Source organism: Plecotus auritus (genome assembly GCF_963455305.1).
Source record: "Plecotus auritus genome assembly, chromosome: 10".
Lineage (NCBI taxonomy): Eukaryota > Metazoa > Chordata > Mammalia > Chiroptera > Vespertilionidae > Plecotus > Plecotus auritus.
The window spans coordinates 76,067-97,049 of NC_137785.1; the positions used below are offsets into that span (position 1 = coordinate 76,067).

The window sequence follows — 20,983 nt, forward strand, 5'->3', positions numbered from 1 at the left end:
TCCTCTCGGGGGCACGTGCAAGTCCCAGCATGGAGGGCAGAGCCCTCCAGCACCATTATAGCCAACAGCTGCAGTTGTGAGCTTGACGCTATGGTCAGAACACGTGGCCCCATGTGCCTGAGTGATGCATGTAAACAAAGCTTGATCAGTTGCATGGAATGGAGTAGGATCCAAACCAGAATGTAGTAAACATCTTGACCACGCTCTTCCTTTGCCTCCTGGCATCTGGCTGTAAAATAAAGGCAGGGCTTGTGGGCGTGGGCGCTGTCTCTCCATCAGGGAAGCAGTGTCCCACCGAGACCCAGTTTTATTCTCTTGTCTGTCTTTTCTAAGCTTTTTAGCCACCCCCTCTCCGGGTCACTGAACCTGGCTGAGCTGGTGTGGCGCATCAGGCGCCCTGGGGCTGAGTATGCCATGGCTGTGCCGGCTCACCACAGTGCCCCAGCCGGTTTGGCTCAGTGGATAGAAGGGTCCCGGGTTTGATTCCAGTCAAGGGCACATGCCTGGGCTGCAGGCTTGATCCCCAGTGGGGGCGTGCAGGAGGCAGCCGATCAGTGGTTCTCTCTCATCATGGATGTTTCTATCCACCCCTCTCCCTTCCTCCCTGAAATAAATAAAAATATTTTTTTAAAAAAATGAATAAAAGTGTCCAGCCACTCTTCTGTGCACCCGAAACGAATCTGCTGTTGAATGTCAACTATCATTGAAAAATAATAAGTTCTGGGGCAGAGTCCTGCGGCTGGTCGCTCCGCCCTCGATGCCGGCTGGTCCACAGCCAGGGGCCAGAGGTTGCCCGGCAGCCTGCGCAGGTGAGCGTGCCGCAGGCACAGGACAGACAGCCGGTGCCATGGGTGCGGGACGCCGGTCGCTGCTGCTGCTGTCGCTGCTGCTGTTCCTGCGGGGCGGGGGGCTGCCCGCCTGGCCGGTGGCCGCGGCCCCTGCGCTGCGCTGGCTCCTGGGGGACCCCGCCTGCTGCGCGCTGGTCGGCCTGGCGGCGCTGGCGCGGCCCTGGCTCTGGCCCTGGGCGCCGCATGGGCTGAGCCTGGCGGCCGCAGCCCTGGCCCTGGCCCTGCTGCCGCCCCGGCCGCCCCCCGCGCTGCGCTGGCTGCCCGCGGACCTGGCCTTCGTGGCGGGCATCCTCCGCATGGGCCTGCGCACTCGGGCGCGCTTGGGCCGCTCGCCCCCGGACACCTTCGTGGACGCCTTCGAGCGGCGCGCGCGGGCGCAGCCGGACCACGCGCCCCTGGTGTGGACTGGCCGCGGGAGCCGCGCGGTCACCTACGCGGAGCTGGACGCCCGGGCCTGCCGCGCAGCGTGGGCGCTGAAGGCGGAGATGGTCGCCCCCGAGGGCGCGGGGCCCCGGGAGCCCGCCGCCCTGCTGATGTCGCCTTCGCAGGCCGTCCCCGCGCTCGGCCTGTGGCTGGGGCTGGCCAAGCTGGGCTGCCCCGTGGCCTGGATCAACCCGCACATCCGCGGGGCGCCCTTGGCACACTCGGTGCTGAGCTCTGGGGCGCGGGTGCTGCTGGTGGACCCGGGTAAGGACACCCCCCACCCAGGCCGGCGGGGGCGGGAGCGGCCGGGGAGGGGGGCAGGCTGGGAGGACCGCTGGTCAGGGGGCCAGGAAGGGGCTGGACAGGCGCCCCGTTAGCCCGCTCACCCCACAGGCTGGGAAGTAATTCTGAGGGCACCAGGTGCTTTGTTTTGTTTTTCCTTTAAAAAAAAATATTTTTATTGATTTCAGAGAGGAAGGGAGAGGGAGAGAGAAACATCAATGAGAATCATTGATCAGCCGCCTCCTGCACGCCCCAAACTGGGGGGGTCGAGCCCACAACCCGGGCATCTAACCCTGACCTCCTGGTTCATAGGTCGATGCTCAACCACCGAGCCATGCCAGCTGGCCTCCTTCTTCTTCGCCATGGCTATTTCTGCCTTTTTTTGCCAATACTAACCTTTAATAAAATATATATATATATATATATATATATATATATATATATATTATTGATTTTATTTACAGAGAGAAAGAGGGATAGAGAGTCAGAAACATCGATGAGAGAGAAACATCCATCAGCTGCCTCCTGCACACCTCCCACTGGGGATGTGCCCGCAACCAAGGTACATGCCCTTGACCGGAATCGAACCTGGGACCCTTCAGTCCACAGGCCGAGGCTCTATCCACTGAGCCAAACCAGTCAGGGCTTTTTTTTTTTTTAATCCTCACCAAAGGATATTTTTCCATTGATTTTTAGGGAGGGTGGCAGAGAGAGGGAAAGACAGAGAAACACATGGATGGTTGCCTCCTGCAAGCGCCTTGACCAGGGTCCAGCCGGGAGGAGCCCCGCAACCAGGGTCCCTGCCCTTGACCGGAACCGGAACCCCGGACCCTTCTGTCCGCAGGCTGGTGCTCTATCCACTTAGCCACACCGGCCATGGGGCTCTTCACAAAAGTGCAGAAGCGCCCTCTGCCGGCCACGCCCTCTGTGGCCTGGGGTGGGTTCCCCCTCGCCTCCTGGAAGTGTGTGTGGGGGGACCTTGCCTCAGTCTCCTCTCTGGTCCGCCCTGCAGATCTCCGGCAGAACCTGGAGGAGGTCCTCCCCCAGCTGCAGGCGGAGCGCGTGCGCTGCTTCTACCTCGGCCGCACCTCCCCGACGCCGGGGGTGGGGGCGCTGGAGCCCGCCCTGGACGCCGCGCCCCCGGACCCCGTGCCCGCTGACCTGCGCGCCGGCCTCACACGCAAGAGCCCTGCCCTGTTCATCTACACCTCGGGGACCACCGGTGAGGGCACCCGGCAGCCCCCGCCCCAACCTCTGACCTCTCACCCTGACCTGACCCCGAGCCCGGCCTCCACCGCACAGGCGGCGCTTCGATGGGGACACGTAGCCTGACTTCTGCCCCGAAATGTCCTCGGAGGGATCAGGGCCAGAGTCTTGCCTTTTCCTAGCGGGCAGCCATGGAGGCCCTCCTGGAGCTTGGGATTGGACCTCTGAACCCCAAACCCAACCTGACCTCCTTGAACCCCCCTCCCCGCCATGGAGACCCAGCCCTGCACGCCCCCCACCCTGCCACCCTCCGTCCCCCAGGGCTCCCGAAGCCGGCCATCCTCACCCACGAGCGGGTGCTGCAGATGAGCGGGATGCTGGCCCTGAGCGGGGTCACAGCCGACGACGTGGTCTACACGGTCCTGCCCCTGTACCACGTGATGGGCCTGGTCCTCGGGGTGCTCAGCTGCCTGGAGCTCGGTGAGCCCTTCCATGGGGACCCTTCCTGTCCCGGGGAGTGCAGGCTGGGTGTCGGGGTGACAGGGCCTCACAGGTCACCCAGCACCCTGTGACGAGGGGCATACAGCAGAGAGCGAACCCCAGGACCCCTGGGCAGAGGGGCGGGCACCCAGGTGGTCCCCAGGGCTGTGTTGTGGTCAGGAGGTGACAGCAGCTGTGTGAGGTCACTCCTGTGACCTCCTGTCAGTGAGGACGTGCTCAGCAAACACTGCTCTGCCCGCCTCCCTGGACACCTGACTAGGTAGTCACCTGGGGCCTCTCCATAGTCACGTTCGTTTGTTTTTAAATATATTTTATTGATTTTTTACAGAGAGGAAGGGAGAGGGAGAGAGTCAGAAACATCGATGAGAGAGAAACATCGATCAGTTGCCTCCTGCACACCTCCTACTGGGGATGTGCCCGCAACCAAGGTACATGCCCTTGACCGGAATCGAACCCGGGACCCTTCAGTCCGCAGGCGGACGCTCTATCCACTGAGCCAAACCTGTCAGGGTCTTTCTTCCTTCCTTCCTTCCTTCCTTCCTTCCTTCCTTCCTTCCTTCCTTCCTTCCTTCCTTCCTTTCTTCCTTCCTTCCTTCCTTCCTCTCTCTCTCTCCTTCTCTCTCTCTCTTTCTTTCTCTCTCTCTTTTTAGAGAGAGAGGGATAGAGATAGAGACATCGATGAGAGAGAAAAATCATCAATTGGCTCCTGCACGCCCCCCCCCCACCGGGGGTGGAGCCTGCAACCCAGTCACGTGTCCCCACTTGGAACGGAGCAGGTGGGCTCAATGCTCAACAGCTGGCTACACTGGCCGGACCATGTCGTTTCTTTTATCACCTCCCCCTCACTTCTGCTTCAGCCTGTCTTTCCTGGATGTTATCAACAAATTTTTATTAATTTAAAATGTATTCATTTTTAGAGAGAGAACAGAACGCAAAAAGAAAGAGAAACATTGACTTGTGTTTTTTTTTTAGTATTTTTATTGATTTCAGAGAGGAAGGGAGAGGGAGAGAGAGTTGGAAACATCAATGATGAGAGGGAATCATCGATCAGCTGCCTCCTGGGTATGGGCCCTTGAGCGGAATCAAACCTGGGACCCTTCAGTCCGCAGGCGGACGCTCTATCCACTGAGCCACACCAGCCAGGGCAGAGCATTGATTTGTTGCACGTCCTTATGCTTCTTGTCTGTGCCCTGACTGGGAATCCAGCCGTCCACCTTGAGCTTCAGGCCGAGGCTCTAAGCGCCTGAGCTATTCAGTTAGGGCTTACAAGGTGGTTGTTTTTTTAGATCATGCACCATTTCAAACACACACAAGAGTAGAGCAAAGAGCCGAAACCGGTTTGGCTCAGTGGATAGAGTGTCGGCCTGCGGACTGGGGGGGTCCCGGGTTCGGTTCCGGTCAGGGGCGCGTGCCTTGGTTGCGGGCACATCCCCAGTGGGAGATGTGCAGGAGGCAGCTGATCGATGTTTCTCTCTCATCAATGTTTCTAACCCTCTATCCCTTTCCCTTCCTCTCTGTAAAAAATCAATAAAATATATTTAAAAAAAAAAGAGTAGAGCAAAGAGCTTGATGCAGTCTCCACGGTACTCACCCAGCCTCCACAGTGAACATCTTGCCAGTTTCATTTCACATGCACGCCTCTCCTTCCCGATTATCTTAGAACAAATCGTTCTGCTTGTAACTATTGCAGAAGGCATCGCTAACCTATAAATGAACAGCAACTGCCCTGTCATCTGATGTGCACTTCCTGTTCAGATTTCCCCAATTACCAAATTGTCCTTTTACCGTTCGTCTCCTCATTGTTTGGCCTCTGTGTCCAGTGAGACTGGAAATTCCCTCTGGAGATGTTGTTACATTCAGTTCAGTTATTCTTTTGTTCTTTGTTTTTCTTGAGAGAGAGATTTGTTGTTCCAGTTATTTATGCATTCACCCGTTGATGCCTGTGTGTCCTGACCGGGGATCAAACCCTCACCCTTGGCCTACTGGGACGACGCTCTCTAACCAATTCAGCTACCCAGCCAGGGCCTGCAGTTAAATTATTCCTGGCAAGCCGAAACCGGTTTGGCTCAGTGGATAGAGCGTCGGCCTGAGGACTGAAGGGTCCCGGGTTCGATTCCGGTCAAGGGCACACGATTCTGGTCAAGGGCACAAACCTCGGTTGTAGGCTTCTCCCCCCGGGTCCGGGGCCCTGGTTGGGGCATGTGCACGAGGCAACCAATCGATGTGTTTCTCTCACATGGCTGTTTCTGTCTTTCCCTCTCTCTTCCACTCTCTCTAAAAACCAATGGAAAAATATCCTCGGGTGAGGGTTAAAAATGAATAAATAAATCTTGGCAGGAACCCTGAGGGGGGAGGTGTTTTTCCCAAGGACCCAGCACCCCTTCTATATGTTACCTCCCTGTCAAACACACAGCCTCAGAGAAGACACAGCTGCTCCTAACCAAGCTCACAAGCAATCATCCTTTGGGTTCAGAGATGATGATATTTCACTTGCAGGGTGTCGTGGCCCCTAAAATTAATTAATCCACATGAACGTCCTTCCAAACACCCATCACTTTTCCATCCACCTATCTGGCCACCTTTCCACCTGTTCAGCGAAACATTCATAAAATCTACACTAATAAAAGAGAAAGATGCGCCCTGACCAGTTTGGCTTGGTGGATAGAGCGTCGGCCTGCGGACTGAAGGGTCCCGGGTTCGATTCCGGTCAAGGGCATGTACCTTGGTTGCGGGCACATCCCCGGTGGGAGGTGTGCAGGAGGCAGCTGATCGATGTTTCTTTCTCATCGATGTCTCTGGCTCTCTATCCCTCTCCCTTCCTCTCTGTAAAATATCAATAAAATATATATATATAAAAAAAAGAGAAAGATGCAAATTGACCGTACCTTCGTGACACCCACAGCCAATCAGGAGTGAGTATGCAAACCAACCCAACAAAGATGGCGGGTTAATTTGCATACACAGGCGCTGAGTGGCCGGGGGTGGAGTGGGATGCAGGTGTTCTGCACACCCCAGCAGCCCTGGGCCTCTGGGCAGCGTGGGAAAGCGAAAAGGCGGCTAAAGGCGATGCCGGCAGCCAGGGGAAGGAAGGCCCGTTCTTGCACGAATCCTCGTGCATCGGGCCTCTAGTTTTGTCATAATCAAGAACGAGGGATGCTCACAGCCTTTACTGAGCCCTGGCGCACTGTGTCGGGCACCAAGCCTCCCACACATTCTGGAGGCTGGATGTGAACCCAGGCCCGGGCCCGCCTATGCCTGACTGGACCAGGGACCAGCGATGAGCCCGGCATCACCCCGTGCTTCAGGGGCCACCGATCGAGGCAGGTTCTCACGGAGGCATGGAAGCAGGACCTGAACCCGTTCCTCTCCCGCCTCCCAGGAGCCACCTGTGTCCTGGCCCCCAAGTTCTCCGCTTCCTGCTTCTGGGAGGACTGTCGGCGGCACGGAGTGACCGTGATCCAGTATGTGGGCGAGGTTCTGCGGTACCTGTGCAACGCTCCGCAGGTGAGGTGCCGAGGCGAGGCTCCGGGGTGAACAGCTTAGATACAAACCACAGCTGTCACCCTGGGAAGCGTTGATCTGTGGTTAGAGCGTTGGCCCGTGCACTGAAGGGTTGTGGGTTTGATTCCCAGTCCAAGGCACGTACGTGGGGTTGCAGTTTCAATCCCTTGGCTGTGCAGGAGGCAACCAATCAATGTGTCTCTCTCACATGGATATTCTTCTCTCTCTCCTCGCTCGCTCTCTCCCCCTCCCTCCCTTCCATTCTCTCTGAAAGGCAATGGAAAAAAATCTCCTCCTCAGGTGAGGATTAACCAAACAAACAAACAAAAAATTGCCCAGCTTGGCATGGTTCGGTGGTTGAGACTTGACCTATGAACCAGGAGGTCACCGTTCAATTCCCAGTCAGGGCACATGCCCACTTGCAGGAGGCAGCTGATCCATGATTCTCTCTGATCATTGGTGTTTCTCTCTCTCTCTCTCTCTCAAGCCCCCTCTCCATCCCCTCCCTTCCTCTCTGAAATGAATAAAAATATATTTTAAGCTGCAGCTGTCACACCAGGTAAAGGTCTCAGGGATATTCAGGTACGGGACTCAAGCAAGGTCGCTCAGGTAACACACCCCAGACCAGAGCCACATACAATGAGTCCCACACAAGGTTTCCAATCCCGGCTTCTTCGGTGACCGCCTGATCAGGTGACCTCACCTCTCTCAGCTTTAGGGTCCCCCTTTGGAAACCGGGGTAACATCCCGAGGGGATCTTGTGAGAATTAAACGTGCCTAGAACACCCGGTGCGGCTCAGGGGAGATTCGTTAGACGCGAGCAGCCTCATCTGTACCATGAATTACCCCAGGTGATTGTCTCCAGGCACGGTCCCCAGGTACCCCTCTAGGTAAAGCCTCCAGGTGAGCCCTCAAGGCAAGTCTCCAGGCAACTGCCCCCAAACAAGCCCCCTAGTAACCCCCCAAGATGAGGCTTCAAATCACCCCCGGGTTACTTCCAGGTAAAGGCCCCCAAGAACAAGGCCCTGCAGTACAAGTTCCAGGTGTCTGTCCCCCCATGAGATCCCAGGTGAGGCCTCCCGTTACCCTAGGTGTCCCTCCAGGTGAGGCCTCCCATCACCCTAGGTGTCCCTCCAGGTGAGGCCTCCAAGTACAGGTGCCAGGTAAGGAATACCCAGTGAGCACCCCTGGTAGGTCCCCTGGGTATATACCTCCCAGGGAAGGGTTCAGGGCACCCCTCTACCGCCGGCACCTCCTCCTGACCCTCCTTGGGGCATCTCCGCAGCGACCAGAGGACCGGACGCATACCGTTCGCCTGGCGATGGGCAACGGGCTCCGCGCAGACGTGTGGGAGGCCTTCCAGCGACGCTTCGGGCCCATTCGGATCTTTGAAGTCTACGGCTCCACGGAAGGCAACGCGGGCTTCGTCAACTACCCAGGACGCCGCGGGGCCGTGGGCAAGACGAGCTGCATCCTTCGAGTGAGTGGGTCGGGCGCGCAAGGACCCTGACGGGAGCCGAGCGCCCCGGGCCTCTGACACCCCACCCTCCACGCAGGTGCTGTCCCCCTTCGAGCTCGTGCAGTTCGACACGGAGGCTGCGGAGCCCGTGCGGGACAGAGCAGGCTTCTGCGTGCCCGTGGGGCCAGGTGCATGGGGGGGGGAGGGGCGGGGCGGGGCCTGCTCCGAGGTGGTGCCTGCAGCTCTCACCCGACCCTGCGTCCCCGTCCCCGTCCGTCCGTCCGACCACTGTCCGGGCCCCTCAGCCTCTCGGTTCTGACGGGCACCCCGGCCTCAGCCTCTCTTCGCTGTCCTCTGAGCCTCCCGTCCTCCCAGGCAGGCACCCACCTTTCCCCCCACCTTCTCCTCGGGTCTTCTCTCCTGGGGTCTTGCAAGGGCCTGGCCACACCCGTTTCCTCCCGCCACCATTTGTCTCCATCCTTCGACCATCCCTTGTTATCCTTTTCCCATTTTTTTTTAAATATATTTCATTGATTTTTTTACAGAGAGGAAGGGAGAGGGACAGAGAGTCAGAAACATTGATGAGAGAGAAACATCGATCAGCTGCCTCCTGCACACCTCCCACTGGGGATGTGCCCGCAACCAAGGTACATGCCCTTGACCGGAATCGAACCCGGGACCCTTCAGTCCGCAGGCCGACGCTCTATCCACTGAGCCAAACCGGCCAGGGCCTTTTCCCATTAAAAAAAAATATTTTTATTGATTTCAGAGAGGAAGGGAGAGAGAGAGAGAAACATCAATGATGAGATGCACGCCCCCCACTGGGGATCCAGCCCACAACCCGGGCACGTGCCCGGATGGGACTCGAACCTTTACCTCCTGGTTCAACCACTGAGCCACGCCGGCCGGGAATCCTTTTCCTATTTGTTTTATCTTATTGATTTAATTTTATATTATTTTATTATTTTTCCTTTTCCCATTTTTTAAAAAGTATATTTTATTGATTTTTTACAGAGAGGAAGGGAGAGGGAGAGTTAGAAACTTCGATCAGCTGCCTCCTGCACGCCCCCTACTGGGGATGTGCCTGCAACCAAGGTACATGCCCTTGACCAGAATCGAACCCGGGACCCTTCAGTCCGCAGGCCGACGCTCTATCCACTGAACCACACCGGCCAGGCGTCCTTTTCCTATTTGTTTTATTTTATTAATTTAATTTTATATTATTTTATTATTTTTCCTTTTCCCATTTTTTATGGGCTCCCCGTGCCACCTTCTCTGTCCGTCCGTCCCTCCTCTTCCGTCTCCCTGTCCCTGTGTCTGAGTCCGTCTCCCCGTCTCCATCGCTGGGTGTCTCTCCTCTGAGGGTCCGGGTGGCGGAGTCCGCCTGTTGGAATCTCGGCGGGAGGCCGTGGGCTCTGAGATTCCTGTCGTGGTTCACGCCGCCTCCCGCTCCCGCCCAGGGGAGCCCGGGCTGCTGCTGACCCGGGTGCTGGGCCGCAACCCCTTCCTGGGCTACCGCGGGCCCCGGGAGCTGTCGGAACGGAAGCTGGTGCGGAAGGTGCGGCGCCCGGACGACATTTACTACAACACCGGGGACGTGCTGTCCATGGACCGCGAAGGCTTCCTCTACTTCCACGACCGCCTCGGGGACACCTACCGGTGCTGGGCGGAGCCTGGAGGCGGGGCTTCGGGGCGGGGCCACCGGGGCTTTCAGATCCTACAGGGAGGCCGAGTAAAGAGGCGGGGCTTTCAGATCCCAGGGGGCGGGGCCTCCGGGGCTTTCAGATCCTACAGGGAGGCCGAGTAAAGAGGCGGGGCTTTCGGATTCCTGGGGCGGGGCTTGGAGGCGGAGCTTCGAGGGCGGGGTTAGGAGGCGGGGCCACCGGGGCTTTCAGATCCTACAGGGAGGCCGAGAAAAGAGGCGGGGCTTTCGGGTTCCGGGGGGCGGGGCCTCCGGGGCTTTTAGATCCTACAGGGAAGCCGAGTAAAGAGGCGGGGCTTTTGAATTCCTGGGCGGGGCTTGGAGGCGGAGCTTCGGGGGCGGGGTTAGGAGGCGGGGCCTCCGGGGCTTTCAGATCCTACAGGGAGGCCGAGAAAAGAGGCGGGGCTTTCGGATCCCAGGGGGGCGGGGCTTGGTGGGCAAGGGGCGGTGCCTCCTCGTTACCAGAGGCGTGATCTCAAGCACCTGCTCTCACCCCGCAGATGGAAGGGCGAGAACGTGTCCACGCGGGAGGTGGAGGGCGTGTTGTCACTCGTGGACTTCCTGCAGCAGGTGAACGTCTACGGCGTGTCCGTGCCAGGTGCGGAGGGCTCCCCTCATTGTAAAGCAACAGCAGCTTTGTGGGTGGAGGCGTGCTACCCCATGTCAGCGCTGGGGGAGCTAAAAGTGACTGGTTGGTGTGTTTCCAGGGTGTGAGGGCAAGGTGGGCATGGCCGCTGTGCAGCTGGCCCCGGGCCGGGCCTTCGACGGGCAGAAGCTGTACCAGCATGTCCGCACGTGGCTCCCGGCCTATGCGGTCCCCCATTTCATCCGCATCCAGGTGAGCTCAGGGGGGCAGTGGTTGGCGGGGGTGGGAGGTCGTGGACATGGGAGTCGCAGTTGGGGTTACAGTCCTGCCCCTGCAGGACACCCTGGAGATCACCAACACCTTCAAACTGGTGAAGTCCCGGCTGGTGCGTGAGGGCTTCAACGTGGGCGTCATTGCGGACTCGCTGTTTGTGCTGGACAGCCAGGCCCAGGCCTTCCGGCCTCTGACACAGGACATGTACCAGGCTGTGTGTGAGGGCACCTGGAAACTCTGAACAGCCGGCCGGCTAACAGGGCACGTGAAGGGCCAAGGCCAACCCTGACCGCTGTCAAAAAATAAATCAGAAACGGGAGCACTTTACCATAGAGCTGGAGCTGCTTTGCCAGAGGAACCACCTTCCATGTCTTATGTCTCAAGCCTTTTGAATGGTAACACGGCGCCTAATCAGCCTTGTGTCCTGAAGAACTGTTTGCAAGGATAACAAGAAAGCAGTGGTGACTAGTGGACTGATGGCTACAGAGCTGGCAAATGGAAAACAATAGCATTGCCTTCCTTCTGTGGATGTCATGGTGCCCCTTCCCTTGCCCATGAATATCCCTTGCCTTTGTCTCCCCATCAGAACACTATTTGGGGATATGCCTGAATCAGTACTTCAGAATAGTTATTCTCTCCTCCCCACCACCCCCAATTTTTAAATAAACGCTAGTTTCCTCTCCCTTTGGAAGCCTCTTTCTTTTTTTTTTAATGTTTTTATTGGTTTCAGAGAGAGAGGAAGAGAGAGAAAGAGAGAAATGTTAATCGGTTGCCTCCCGCATGCACCCCAACCGGCACCGAACCCGTAAACTGGGCGTGTGTCTGAATCCAACCAGCGACCTTCAGGTACTCGGAAGACACTCAACCAATTGAGCCACACCCGCTGGGGCCTTTTTTCTTTATTATTTATTTATTTATTTATTTATTTTTTGGGGGGGTCCTTTTCTTTTAAACACCATCATTCGAAGGTACAGTGTCACCACCTCCTTCCCGGACCTGCACAGGAGCCTCGTGGATCCCAGACGGGCCACATCCCCAGCTTCACAGAGCAGGCCTACACTGGACCCAGGAACAGCGCAAGAACGAACTTGAATGTACACAAATGTCTGCGTGCACGGAGAAATGAGCCACCCGTGCAGGGCCTAGTGCCCTCCAAAAGGCATACTTCAGGCCAGGTCAGCGTGGCTCAGGGGTTGAGCGTTGACCTAGGAACCAGGTCACAGTTCCATTCCCGGTCAGGGCACATGCCTGGGTCGTGGGCTCCATTCCGGAGGGGGTTGTGCAGGAGGCAGTCGATCAATGCTTCTCTCTCATCATGGATGTTTCTCTCCCTCCGTGAAATCAATTAAAAAAAATTTTTTAAAGGCAGCATACTTCAGGGTCCCCCTCGCCTCCCACCTAGGACCTCTGCTCGCCTGCAGGAGCAGCCCTGTCTGGGGAAGGGCAGGGGCTGGGAGGGACCAGCAGCCTTGAGCCTCTGCACAGTGGAGAGGAGAGCGGCCGATCCCATCGGAGGGTCTTTTGTGGCCTCTGAGGGCCCCAGGCCGCGGGGAGGACTCTGAGGGCGAGCTGAGCCGGCGTGCAGGCAGGCGCTGGACGGAGGCTTGAAGGTTGAGCAGGAAGTGACTGGGGGAGCGCACGTGCAGAGGCCCTGCGGCGAGTGCGGGGGGGCGGGCGGGCGCAGAGGCCTCTGAAGTTGGGGTCTGCAGTGTCTGGAGCCAGACGTGCCCTCCGGGGCGCAGTGGGCGCTGTAGACGAGCGGTAACGCGAAAGGAACCCCCAAGCGCAGAGGCCTCCGAAAGCTGAACGCGTCCCCCGGGGCATTGTGGGAGCTGCGGGCAGAGGCCAGAGAACGTAGAGGCCTCTGTGACGTACGGGAGCGCCGTCACAGCCCGGAAGTGCGGCCTGGAGCATTGTGGGAGTTGTAGGCAGAGGCCAAAGAACGTCGAGGCCTCTGTGACGTACGGGGGCGCCGTCACAGCCCGGAAGTGAGGCCTGGAGCATTGTGGGAGCTGTAGGCAGAGGCCAGCGGAAGTCCAAGCTCCTGGGATGGGAGTCGGAGCTGCTGTCAGATTCTACCAGGAACAAGGGGGTCCACCAGGAAGGGACTAGCGACCACCCAGGGCCACCAGGGAGCAAGGGACACGGGAATTCCCTGAGGCCCATGAGGGACCTTGGACCCACCAGGGACACGGGGACCCACCGTCCTCTTCACGTCCCCTGCGCATCTCGCCTGCTGGCCCACCAGTTCACCTGTAACCACTCCATCTCCAGCCCGGACGCTGCCGCAGGCCCCAGTACCAGCACCAGGTCAGAAGGTCCGCAGATACTGGGGATGGCGGAGGCAGCCCCCTCCCCCTCCAGCTCCAGGCTGCAGCCAGGTCCTGCCCTGCCCAAGTCATCCCTCCCCCTACCAGGGCTCCTTCCTTGAGTGCACCTGTTTCCTGGAAACTGCCCCCCACAAAAATGCACCCTATTTTCAAAGTAGGAAGCAGATGGAGAAGGGTGCTTAGTAATGTCTTCCAAAGACATTCATGTCAGAATCCCTGGAAACTGGATGTTACCTCACATGCAAAAGGGATGTTGTAGATGGATCAGGTGTGCAGGTGAGACGAAGAGATGCTTCAGGATCCTGAGATGGGCATGATGGCAGCTCACCAGGTGAGCGCTAAATGCAACCGCAAGGGTCTTTATAAGGAGAAGCAGGAGCCAAAACCGGTTTGGCTCAGTGGATAGAGCGTCGGCCTGCGGACTGGGGGGGTCCCGGGTTCGATTCCGGTCAAGGGCATGTACCTTGGTTGCGGGCACATCCCCAGTGGGAGGTGTGCAGGAGGCAGCTGGTCGATGTTTCTCTCTCATCCATGTTTCTAACTCTCTATCCCTCTCCCTTCCTCTCTGTAAAAAATCAATAAAATATATTAAAAAAAAAAAAAGAAGCAGCAGGAGGCCAGAGCTGGAGGGACGGCAGCACAAAAAGACGTCACCACCACTGCTGGCTTTGTAGGTGGAAGAAGGGGCCAAGGAATGAGGCAGCCTCTTGAAGCCGGAAAAGGCAATAAAATGGCCCTTGCCAGTTTAGCTCAGTGGTTAGAGCGCTGGGCTGAGGACTGAAGGGTTGAGGGTTCAATTGTGGTCAAGGGCTGGATCCCCAGCCCCGGTCGGGCACGTGCAGGAGGCAACCAACTGATGTATCTCTGTCTCCCTCTCCCCCATTCTTTCTGAAAATCAATGGGAAAATTGTCTGGTGAGGATTTATAAAAAAAAGGGGGCGGGGGAGAAAGGCAATAAAATGGATTCTCCCCTAGAGCCTCCAGGCGTAGCCTGCCCTGATGACACCTTGATTTTCAGTGAAACTGTTTCACAGTCGTGAGAAAACCAATGTGTGTTGTCTGGAGCCACCAGGCTTGTTGGAGCAACAACAGGAAAGGAGTACAGTGCACGGATGAATGTCCAGAATGTGCCTCCATGGGCAGCAGGCAGCCGGCCCTTTGCTCTCCTGCTCTCAGCGGACCAACTGCATGGGCTGTGGGGGCACAGACCTGACCTGCAGTTGTGCTGGCCTGAGGCACTTGTCTGTGGCCCTTTTTCTCAGAGGCCCTTGCCTACTACCCATGCTTAAAGGCGGCCCTGCTGGACCGGGAGAGCACTGTGCTCAGGGAAATAAGCCAGTCGGAGAAAGGTAAACATCACATGACCTCACTCATATGTGGGATATAATGATCAACATAAACTGATGGACAAGCATTGATCCAGAGACAAATGGCGGGGGAGAGGGGGTTAGACAGCAACCAAAGGACTTGTGTGCATGCGTATGAGCATCACCAAAGGGCACGGACACTGGGGCGGGAATGGCTGGGGGGGGGGGGGGGGCGCTTGCCGGGGCGGGAATGGCTGGGGGGGCAATTGGAGAAAAAGGAGACATATGTAAAACTTTAGACAAAAAAAAAAAAACTTTAGAGCTTAAACAACAAGATCTAGTATGTGCTATAACATGAGATAAACAATAAATAAGCTTGTCACCGAAAAAAAAAAAAAAAAAAGTCCCCACTCTGACCCGTAGCTCAGTTGGCTGGAGTCGTCCCTGACGGGCAAGGTTCGGATTTGACCCGGGCCAGGGCGCAGGGAATCGGCCAGCGAATGCACATGAGTGGACAGCAACTTGGTGTTTCCCTTTCCTTCCCCCTTCTCTTGGTCAGTTTTTAAAAAGTCCCCTAGTGTCCGCTCCAACGGGGGTTCGGGAGCCGAAGGACAAGGCGGGAGGAGGAGAAGGGTGCTTAGTAATGTCTTCCAAAGAGGCCGATCTGACCAGCAGGGCCAGAGGCCAGGGTCGCTCCAGAAACCTCCCGACCGAAAGGGAATTCGGGGGAGCATGAGGGCCCCCCACCCCCCAACAAGCGGCCCTGCCCGCCCGGCGTCCTGCATCTTCCAGGGGCGGCGCCCGCGGTCCGGACAGGGGGCAGGTGGTTTCTGAGCATCTCACGGGGCCACCAGGTCCCAGGGCAGGAGAGGCCGTCAGCCTCCCTCAGTCACGGGTGGGAGAGGGGAGCCAGGAAGGCCCCTCGGCGCCCCGTCAGGGAGGGGAGAGCGGCTCCCCGGTGCCGGCGGCTTTCGGCGAGGATCTTCCTGGGAACTGGCCCCGCTCCTGCGCCCTCCGCTGCCTCGTCCTCCGGCGGCAGCCAGCCGGCCGTGTCCGGGCCCCGAGGCCCCAGGCCCGAGCGGAGCCTCCTCCTCCCGCGCTCACGGGTCCCGCGGCCGGTGGCCCCTGCGGTGGATGACCAGCTGGGATTTCCAGTCGAAGCCGCGGCCGCAGTCCCCGCACACGTGGCGCTGGTGGGCGGCGTGGCCCCTGCGGTGGATCACGAGCTGCGACTTCCAGCTGAAGCCGCGCCCGCACTCGGCGCACGTGTAGCTCCGGGCGGGGGGCACGCGCCGGGGGTGGCGCGGGGCGCCCGGCTCCCGGGGCCCCTGCAGCGGCTTCGGGGCGCCCGGCCCGCCCCGGTGCGCGCGGTGGTGGATGACGAACACCGACTTCCAGTCGAAGCTGCAGCCGCACTGCTCGCAGGTGTAGCGCTTGCTGCGCGCGGCGTCCGGCTCCGGGGGCGGCGGCACCGACGCGGCTGACCCGGGCGCGCCCTCGCGCTCAGCTCCTGGGGAAGGACGGGCGGACCCGGTGGCCCCGGGGCTCGGACGTCGGTTCCCCTCCCCCTCGGCCCCCAGCGTGGGCGCCACACAAATCGCCACCCGCCCGGGACCGGGTGCCCGCATCACGGCTGGGGCTGCACTCACCCGGGCGGAGGCTTCCTGGGCCCTCGGCCCCCGCGCTCGGCGACCCCGGCTCCAACTCGGCCCGCGAGTCCGGGAGGGGAGGCGGCAACCCTGATGTGGGCGGAGGCGGGGTCAGACGCCAATCCTGACACCCGGCTGGCGAGAGCCCCGCTCGCCCGAGGGACGGGGTGGGGCCTGGGCACCCCTCGGGAAGGAGGGAGAAGGCGGGGCGCGGGGGCGCAGGGTGCAGGCAGCAGGGTGGGGGGCGCCGTCCTCACCCTGGGAGACCACGGAGCCGTACTTCTCCAGCATCGCGTCCCAATACAGCTCCTTCTGCGACGGGTCCAGCAGCCCCCACTCCTCCTGCCCCAAGTAGGCCGTCACTGCGAGCCCTCCATGGGCGACCCCAACCCCATCCCAGCCTCAGGTGACTCTGAGAGGGGGTGTGAGGGCGTGGAGGCCGGGCAGGGAGGGAGCGGCCCCACCCCACTTCTGGCCGACAGACTGAGCTCAGGGCCCTGGGCTGTGGAGGGGCAGGGACAGGCGCGGCCCGCCCCACCCTGCGCCGTGAGCAGTGTGTCCCCAGCAGAAGAGCAGGGACTCCAGACACCTCTCCTCCTGGAGACCCTCCTTGGGACAGCGGTGCAGGGCCATGGCAACCCTGATGTGGGCGCCCGGGAGGGAGGCTCAGACAGAGGTGCAGCCGCACACGCGGGGAGCAGTGATGCAGGTGGTGGGGGACGTGCAGGGGCTGGCGATGGGCTGTGTCCTCTGTGTGCTCTTCTGGGCTTCCCCCTCCCCACGCCCTCCTAGCCCCTGGGGTCCATCCTCCTAGCCCATGGGGTCCGCCCTCCTTGCCCCTGGGGTCCATCCCCCATGGGGTCCGCCTTCCTAGCCCCTGGGGTCCATCCTCCTAGCCCATGGGGTCTGCCCTCCTGGCCCCTGGGGTCCGCCCTCCTGGCCCCTGGGGTCCATCCCCCATGGGGTCCGCCTTCCTAGCCCCTGGGGTCCATGCCCCTAGCCCCTGGGGTCCGCCCTCCTGGGCCGGGAGAAATAGTGGTGACAGGGCAGGCCTTGGCCACCGGAGCCACACGGGGATGGTGCTGCCTGGGGGTGAGGAGGACTTGACCTCTGTCTCTGCCCCCTCCCCCCCCCCCCACTTTCCTACAGGCCATCAGGCCGTGGAGGGAGCCCGGGGCACTCGGTAGCTTCCAAGCTCCTCTGCACTGGTCCTTCGAGGGGAGCGGGGAGGAGCAAGTTGCGGGGCGACAGGGCCTGCTGCCCACACTCAGAGAACACGCGGAGCCCCCACACCCAGCGGAGAGGGGCTGCGGGCGTTCCCAGGAGGAACCTCTCGTGACCTCAGTGGTGCTGGGGGGCGGCTGCTGCGAGGCGCTCAGACTTCTCTCCACGTTGGTCATCGCGTCCCTCCCCCCTGCACACGGGGGTGCAAATCCCCGGGGGGCCGCAAGCCCCCCCCCACACTTCTCTGTGAGGAAGCCGGCCCCTAACAGTTCCCGTCACCCTAAGCCACCCTTCCTCCGTCCTCCCCAAGTGCAGCGACCGCCAGTCTGTCCCTCTGTCCTGCGGGGTGATCTGATCCCAACTCCACCCCGGCGGCAAAGAGCCTGGAAAACGTGGGGCTGCTCACCTGCATCCTGGGCGGGTGGAAGGAGGCAGAGTCCGGTTCCCCAGGCCCACCTGGCCCCTCCGGGGACTGGACTGGATGTGGGGGACTGGCGGATGCTAGGAAGTGAGGCAGAGGGGGTCAGGGCTGCCCCTGAGCTGGGGCGGGGGAGCTGGCGCCAGCAGGCACCGGGCACACAGCCAACCTCCTGCCTCTCAGGGGCCCGGCTCTGCAGTCCCTCGGGGTCCCCATCCGGCTATGGGGGTCCGCACTCCCGCCAGGAGCCCCCTCTCACCCATCTCCTGCCCGTCAGCATCAGGCTCCTTCTTCACACTGCAGCTGAGCTGGGCAGACCCCTCCATCAGGACATCCTCCGGCCCCTCCCCAGCGGCTGCCCCGAGGGGCTGGACTCTCTCCGAAGGGTGGAGACTCGCCAGTGGGTCCTCTGCCTTCTGTGCCGCCGGGAGCACTGCTTGCTTCAGGACCCGGGCTGTGATCTGAGGGGGAGCGGCAAGTCAGGGGGGGTGGGGGGTCTAGTCTCCCTCGGTCCCTCCACAAAGTGGCCGTACTCACCCAGCCCAGCAGCTGCCCAGGGTCATGCTGCAGGCTCTCCACCAGAGCTGCGGCCTCCTCAGGGCTGCCTGGCCCCTGGCCCTGCACCCAGGCCTGGATCTCAGGGGGCAGCGCGCCCAGGAACTGCTCCAGCACCAGCAGCTCCAGCATCTGCTCCTTGGAGTGCGCCTCCGGCCGCAGCCACTGGCGGCAGAGCTCTCGGAGCTGGGCCAGGGCCTCTCGGGGACCCGCCACCTCCTGGTAGCAGAACCCCCGGAAGCGCAGACGCGCCGCCTCAGGGTCCTCCAGGGCGGCTGCGGGGTTCACGGAGGGCAGGCGCGGGGGGCCCAGGGAGGATGGCATTATGGTGCCGGGAGCCTTCTTGGAGCCACCAAGAGGGACCTGCAGGAAAGGAAGGGTCAGGGAGCGACCTAGAGGCCACCCCCAGGGTCAGGCGGACTCGGGACGAGGGCTTGGAGCAGGTTGTCCCATGGAGCCTCCAGGAAACCGCCAACATTTGGGTACAAGGCGCGGTGGAGAGGTCGGTTCCCAGGGTCAGGCTGTGGAGCCGCGAGAAGCGGGGCGGGGTGGGTGCGAGCGCAGGACACGTGGGCTGGAGTGGGCGTCCCGAGGGGCTGGCTACCGGGAGGCCCATGGCTGCGCCCAGGGTCGAGGCTGGACTTGGGGGCTCCGTGCTCGCCGACCACAGCGCGCTGTGGATGACGCGCCCAGTCTGGACCGAGCAAGTGAACGGAACCCCGAGCAGCGCCGAGTCGTGAGCCGGCCACTGGGGAAACTCGCCCACCTGGGGGGGCTGTCCGACCCGGGAGACCAGTCTCCGGGGTTCGTCACCCGAAAATGGAAGGAGGGAGGAGGTCTTCCCGGAGGAGGCGGCACGATGCCCCGAGAAGGAGAGGCTTGGAAGTGGGGCGCGCGGGGCACGTCGGGAGGTCGGCGGCGCCCCCGAGCGCAGGGAGGAGGGGCTGGGTGCCGGGAGGTGGAGAAGCCGCGCCCACCCCAGCCCTACCGCGCTCACCTCCGCCACCGCGCCGGCGCCCGAGGCCGCTTCCGGTCAACGGCACCGCGACGCCCCGCCCACCTTTTGCTGGACGCCATGCCACGCCCCTCCGTTCGTTGCCCGGGTGACGCGCGGTGGCCAATCAGGCCCCTGCTCCGAAGGCACCGCCCTCCCTTCGGACTACGTTTCCCATGAGCCTCAGTAAGCAAGGACGGGCGCGGTGTCCGCCGGCGGAGGCTCATTGTCAGAGGCCTCTCACGCCTGAGAACGGCTCCCGTCCTCGGAGAGAGGAATCTGCAGAGCAGCTCATTTTGCGAACTCCCTTCCCTCGCTGGCGGCCGTCCTTTTTGCATCCGGGTCTTAGGACTCACCAACTGCCGAGACGGGCCGTTAAAATCCTGCGCATGTGTAAAGCGGACCGGAGTCCTATTGGTAAGCGAGGTGAGAGACCTGCCCTTTTGACCAATCAGAGCTGGCCCTCTGCGCAGGCCCCACCCCCAGCGCGCTGCTAGAGGCTTGTTTCTGGACGCCGAGTCGTCGCCTTGGTAACGGCGTTCCAGCGCCAGCGCGCCCGCAGCAGTTTCTATGGCAACAGAGGGAGCGTCGTCCCGCCCTGCGTGGAGGTCCGGGTCGTGCACTAGTTCGGCAGACTGGTCTCCGGGTGGTCCCACCAGGAAGCGGGGTCCGGCTAGGATGGCCCTCCTGACCCGTGGGCTTTCTCCAGCGAGGAGGGTGCTGGTCCGACACTCGACCTCCGCTGGGCGCCCTGCCCCGGTGGGCGCCCGTTTACCGAGGAGGAAACTGTCCCATGATGTACATACGGCGTCTGACACATCTTCAGATACCAGAACTGCACCGCAAGGTGAAGGGTGGGGGTTTCGCCCAGGCTTATGGGACGTGCTCAACCTCTTCCTCACTTCAGGGGCCAGAGCTAGTAAGCTGACCTTTATATTTACATTTCGGTCATCCCAGGAGGCAATGTCGTCGTTTTTCAGATCTGACTGGGGTGAAGTCAGGTGTGCTTCCACACATCAAGTGGCTGAGACACGACGTATTCCATCCGAAAACGCATCTCCCGGTCTGTCTGGTTCCTTCTGACGCCCAGGAACCCCGGCCGCCAGCTCGAGATAAAAGAGTGTGGGCTTCACCGCCCACTGGGGGGCGCTCTGAGCGTGCGCGTGGCTGGGCTTGTCAGCTCTTCCCAGCAGCAGCGTTAGGCGGCGCTGTTTTGTGGGGGGGGGCTTAGGTCTTTCCTCAGGGAGTGGGGACTCCCCATAAAGGATTCTCACCGTTTCCGCTTAGGCGCAGAATTGCCCTTGCTGCGGGCACTGAGCTTTGTCTTGAACACTCTCCTCTGTGGTCTCAGTACGGTTCTGACCCAGAAAGAGCAGGGACACTTTTACCGTCACCGGCTGTTTGGGGTTAAGAGCAAGTTAGCCAGCCTGGCAGGAGGGGGCACCCCCTGGCCCGAGGACACTCCGCCCAGAGAGGGGGTGTGAGTTGCGCACAGCTAAGCCAGGCCCAGCATCCAGACAGCCCACGTCCCACCCCCGCGCTCTAGTCGGCTGGCTGAGGGCAGGGGGGAGGCCTGGCGGGCTCCCTGCACGTGGCTAACCCACAGGAAGTGGAGGTCTGAGCGGGGAGACAGAGTGATGGCTCCCCGGCCATGCTCCTCCCGTCTGCCCTGCTGCAGGTTCACATCCAGGCCTCAGCGCTGGCCTGTCCTGTTACCCAAGTCCA

The 20,983-nt window shown here is 60.7% G+C and overlaps 2 protein-coding genes across 5 annotated transcripts; one reads left to right on the top strand and one right to left on the bottom strand.

Moving 5' to 3' along the window:
- Positions 1-757: 757 nt before the first annotated feature.
- Positions 758-11,465, top strand: SLC27A5 (solute carrier family 27 member 5; the record flags this gene model as incomplete). Its single annotated transcript, XM_080643622.1, has 10 exons — positions 758-1,535; positions 2,566-2,775; positions 3,081-3,239; positions 6,640-6,764; positions 8,047-8,241; positions 8,318-8,408; positions 9,681-9,879; positions 10,423-10,520; positions 10,630-10,760; positions 10,846-11,465. The coding sequence occupies 10 exons, from the start codon at positions 758-760 to the stop codon at positions 11,020-11,022; spliced, it is 2,163 nt and encodes a 720-aa protein (XP_080499748.1). The 3' UTR covers positions 11,023-11,465.
- A 3,010-nt stretch (positions 11,466-14,475) lies between these two features.
- Positions 14,476-20,194, bottom strand: ZNF446 (zinc finger protein 446). Of its 4 annotated transcripts, none has more exons than XM_080643647.1 (7): positions 19,031-19,156; positions 18,247-18,627; positions 17,969-18,170; positions 17,698-17,782; positions 16,325-16,409; positions 16,068-16,157; positions 14,476-15,928 (listed from the first exon to the last, which is right to left on the bottom strand). In XM_080643647.1, exons 2-7 carry the CDS (start codon positions 18,586-18,588, stop codon positions 15,638-15,640), a joined length of 1,095 nt encoding a protein of 364 aa, XP_080499773.1. In that variant the 5' UTR covers positions 18,589-18,627; positions 19,031-19,156; the 3' UTR covers positions 14,476-15,637. The 4 variants fall into 4 exon arrangements, with proteins under 4 accessions (XP_080499773.1, XP_080499772.1, XP_080499771.1 ...); XM_080643646.1 differs by having other exon boundaries at positions 17,698-17,792; XM_080643645.1 differs by lacking the exon at positions 19,031-19,156 and adding an exon at positions 19,262-20,194 and having other exon boundaries at positions 14,476-16,157.
- Positions 20,195-20,983: the final 789 nt, after the last annotated feature.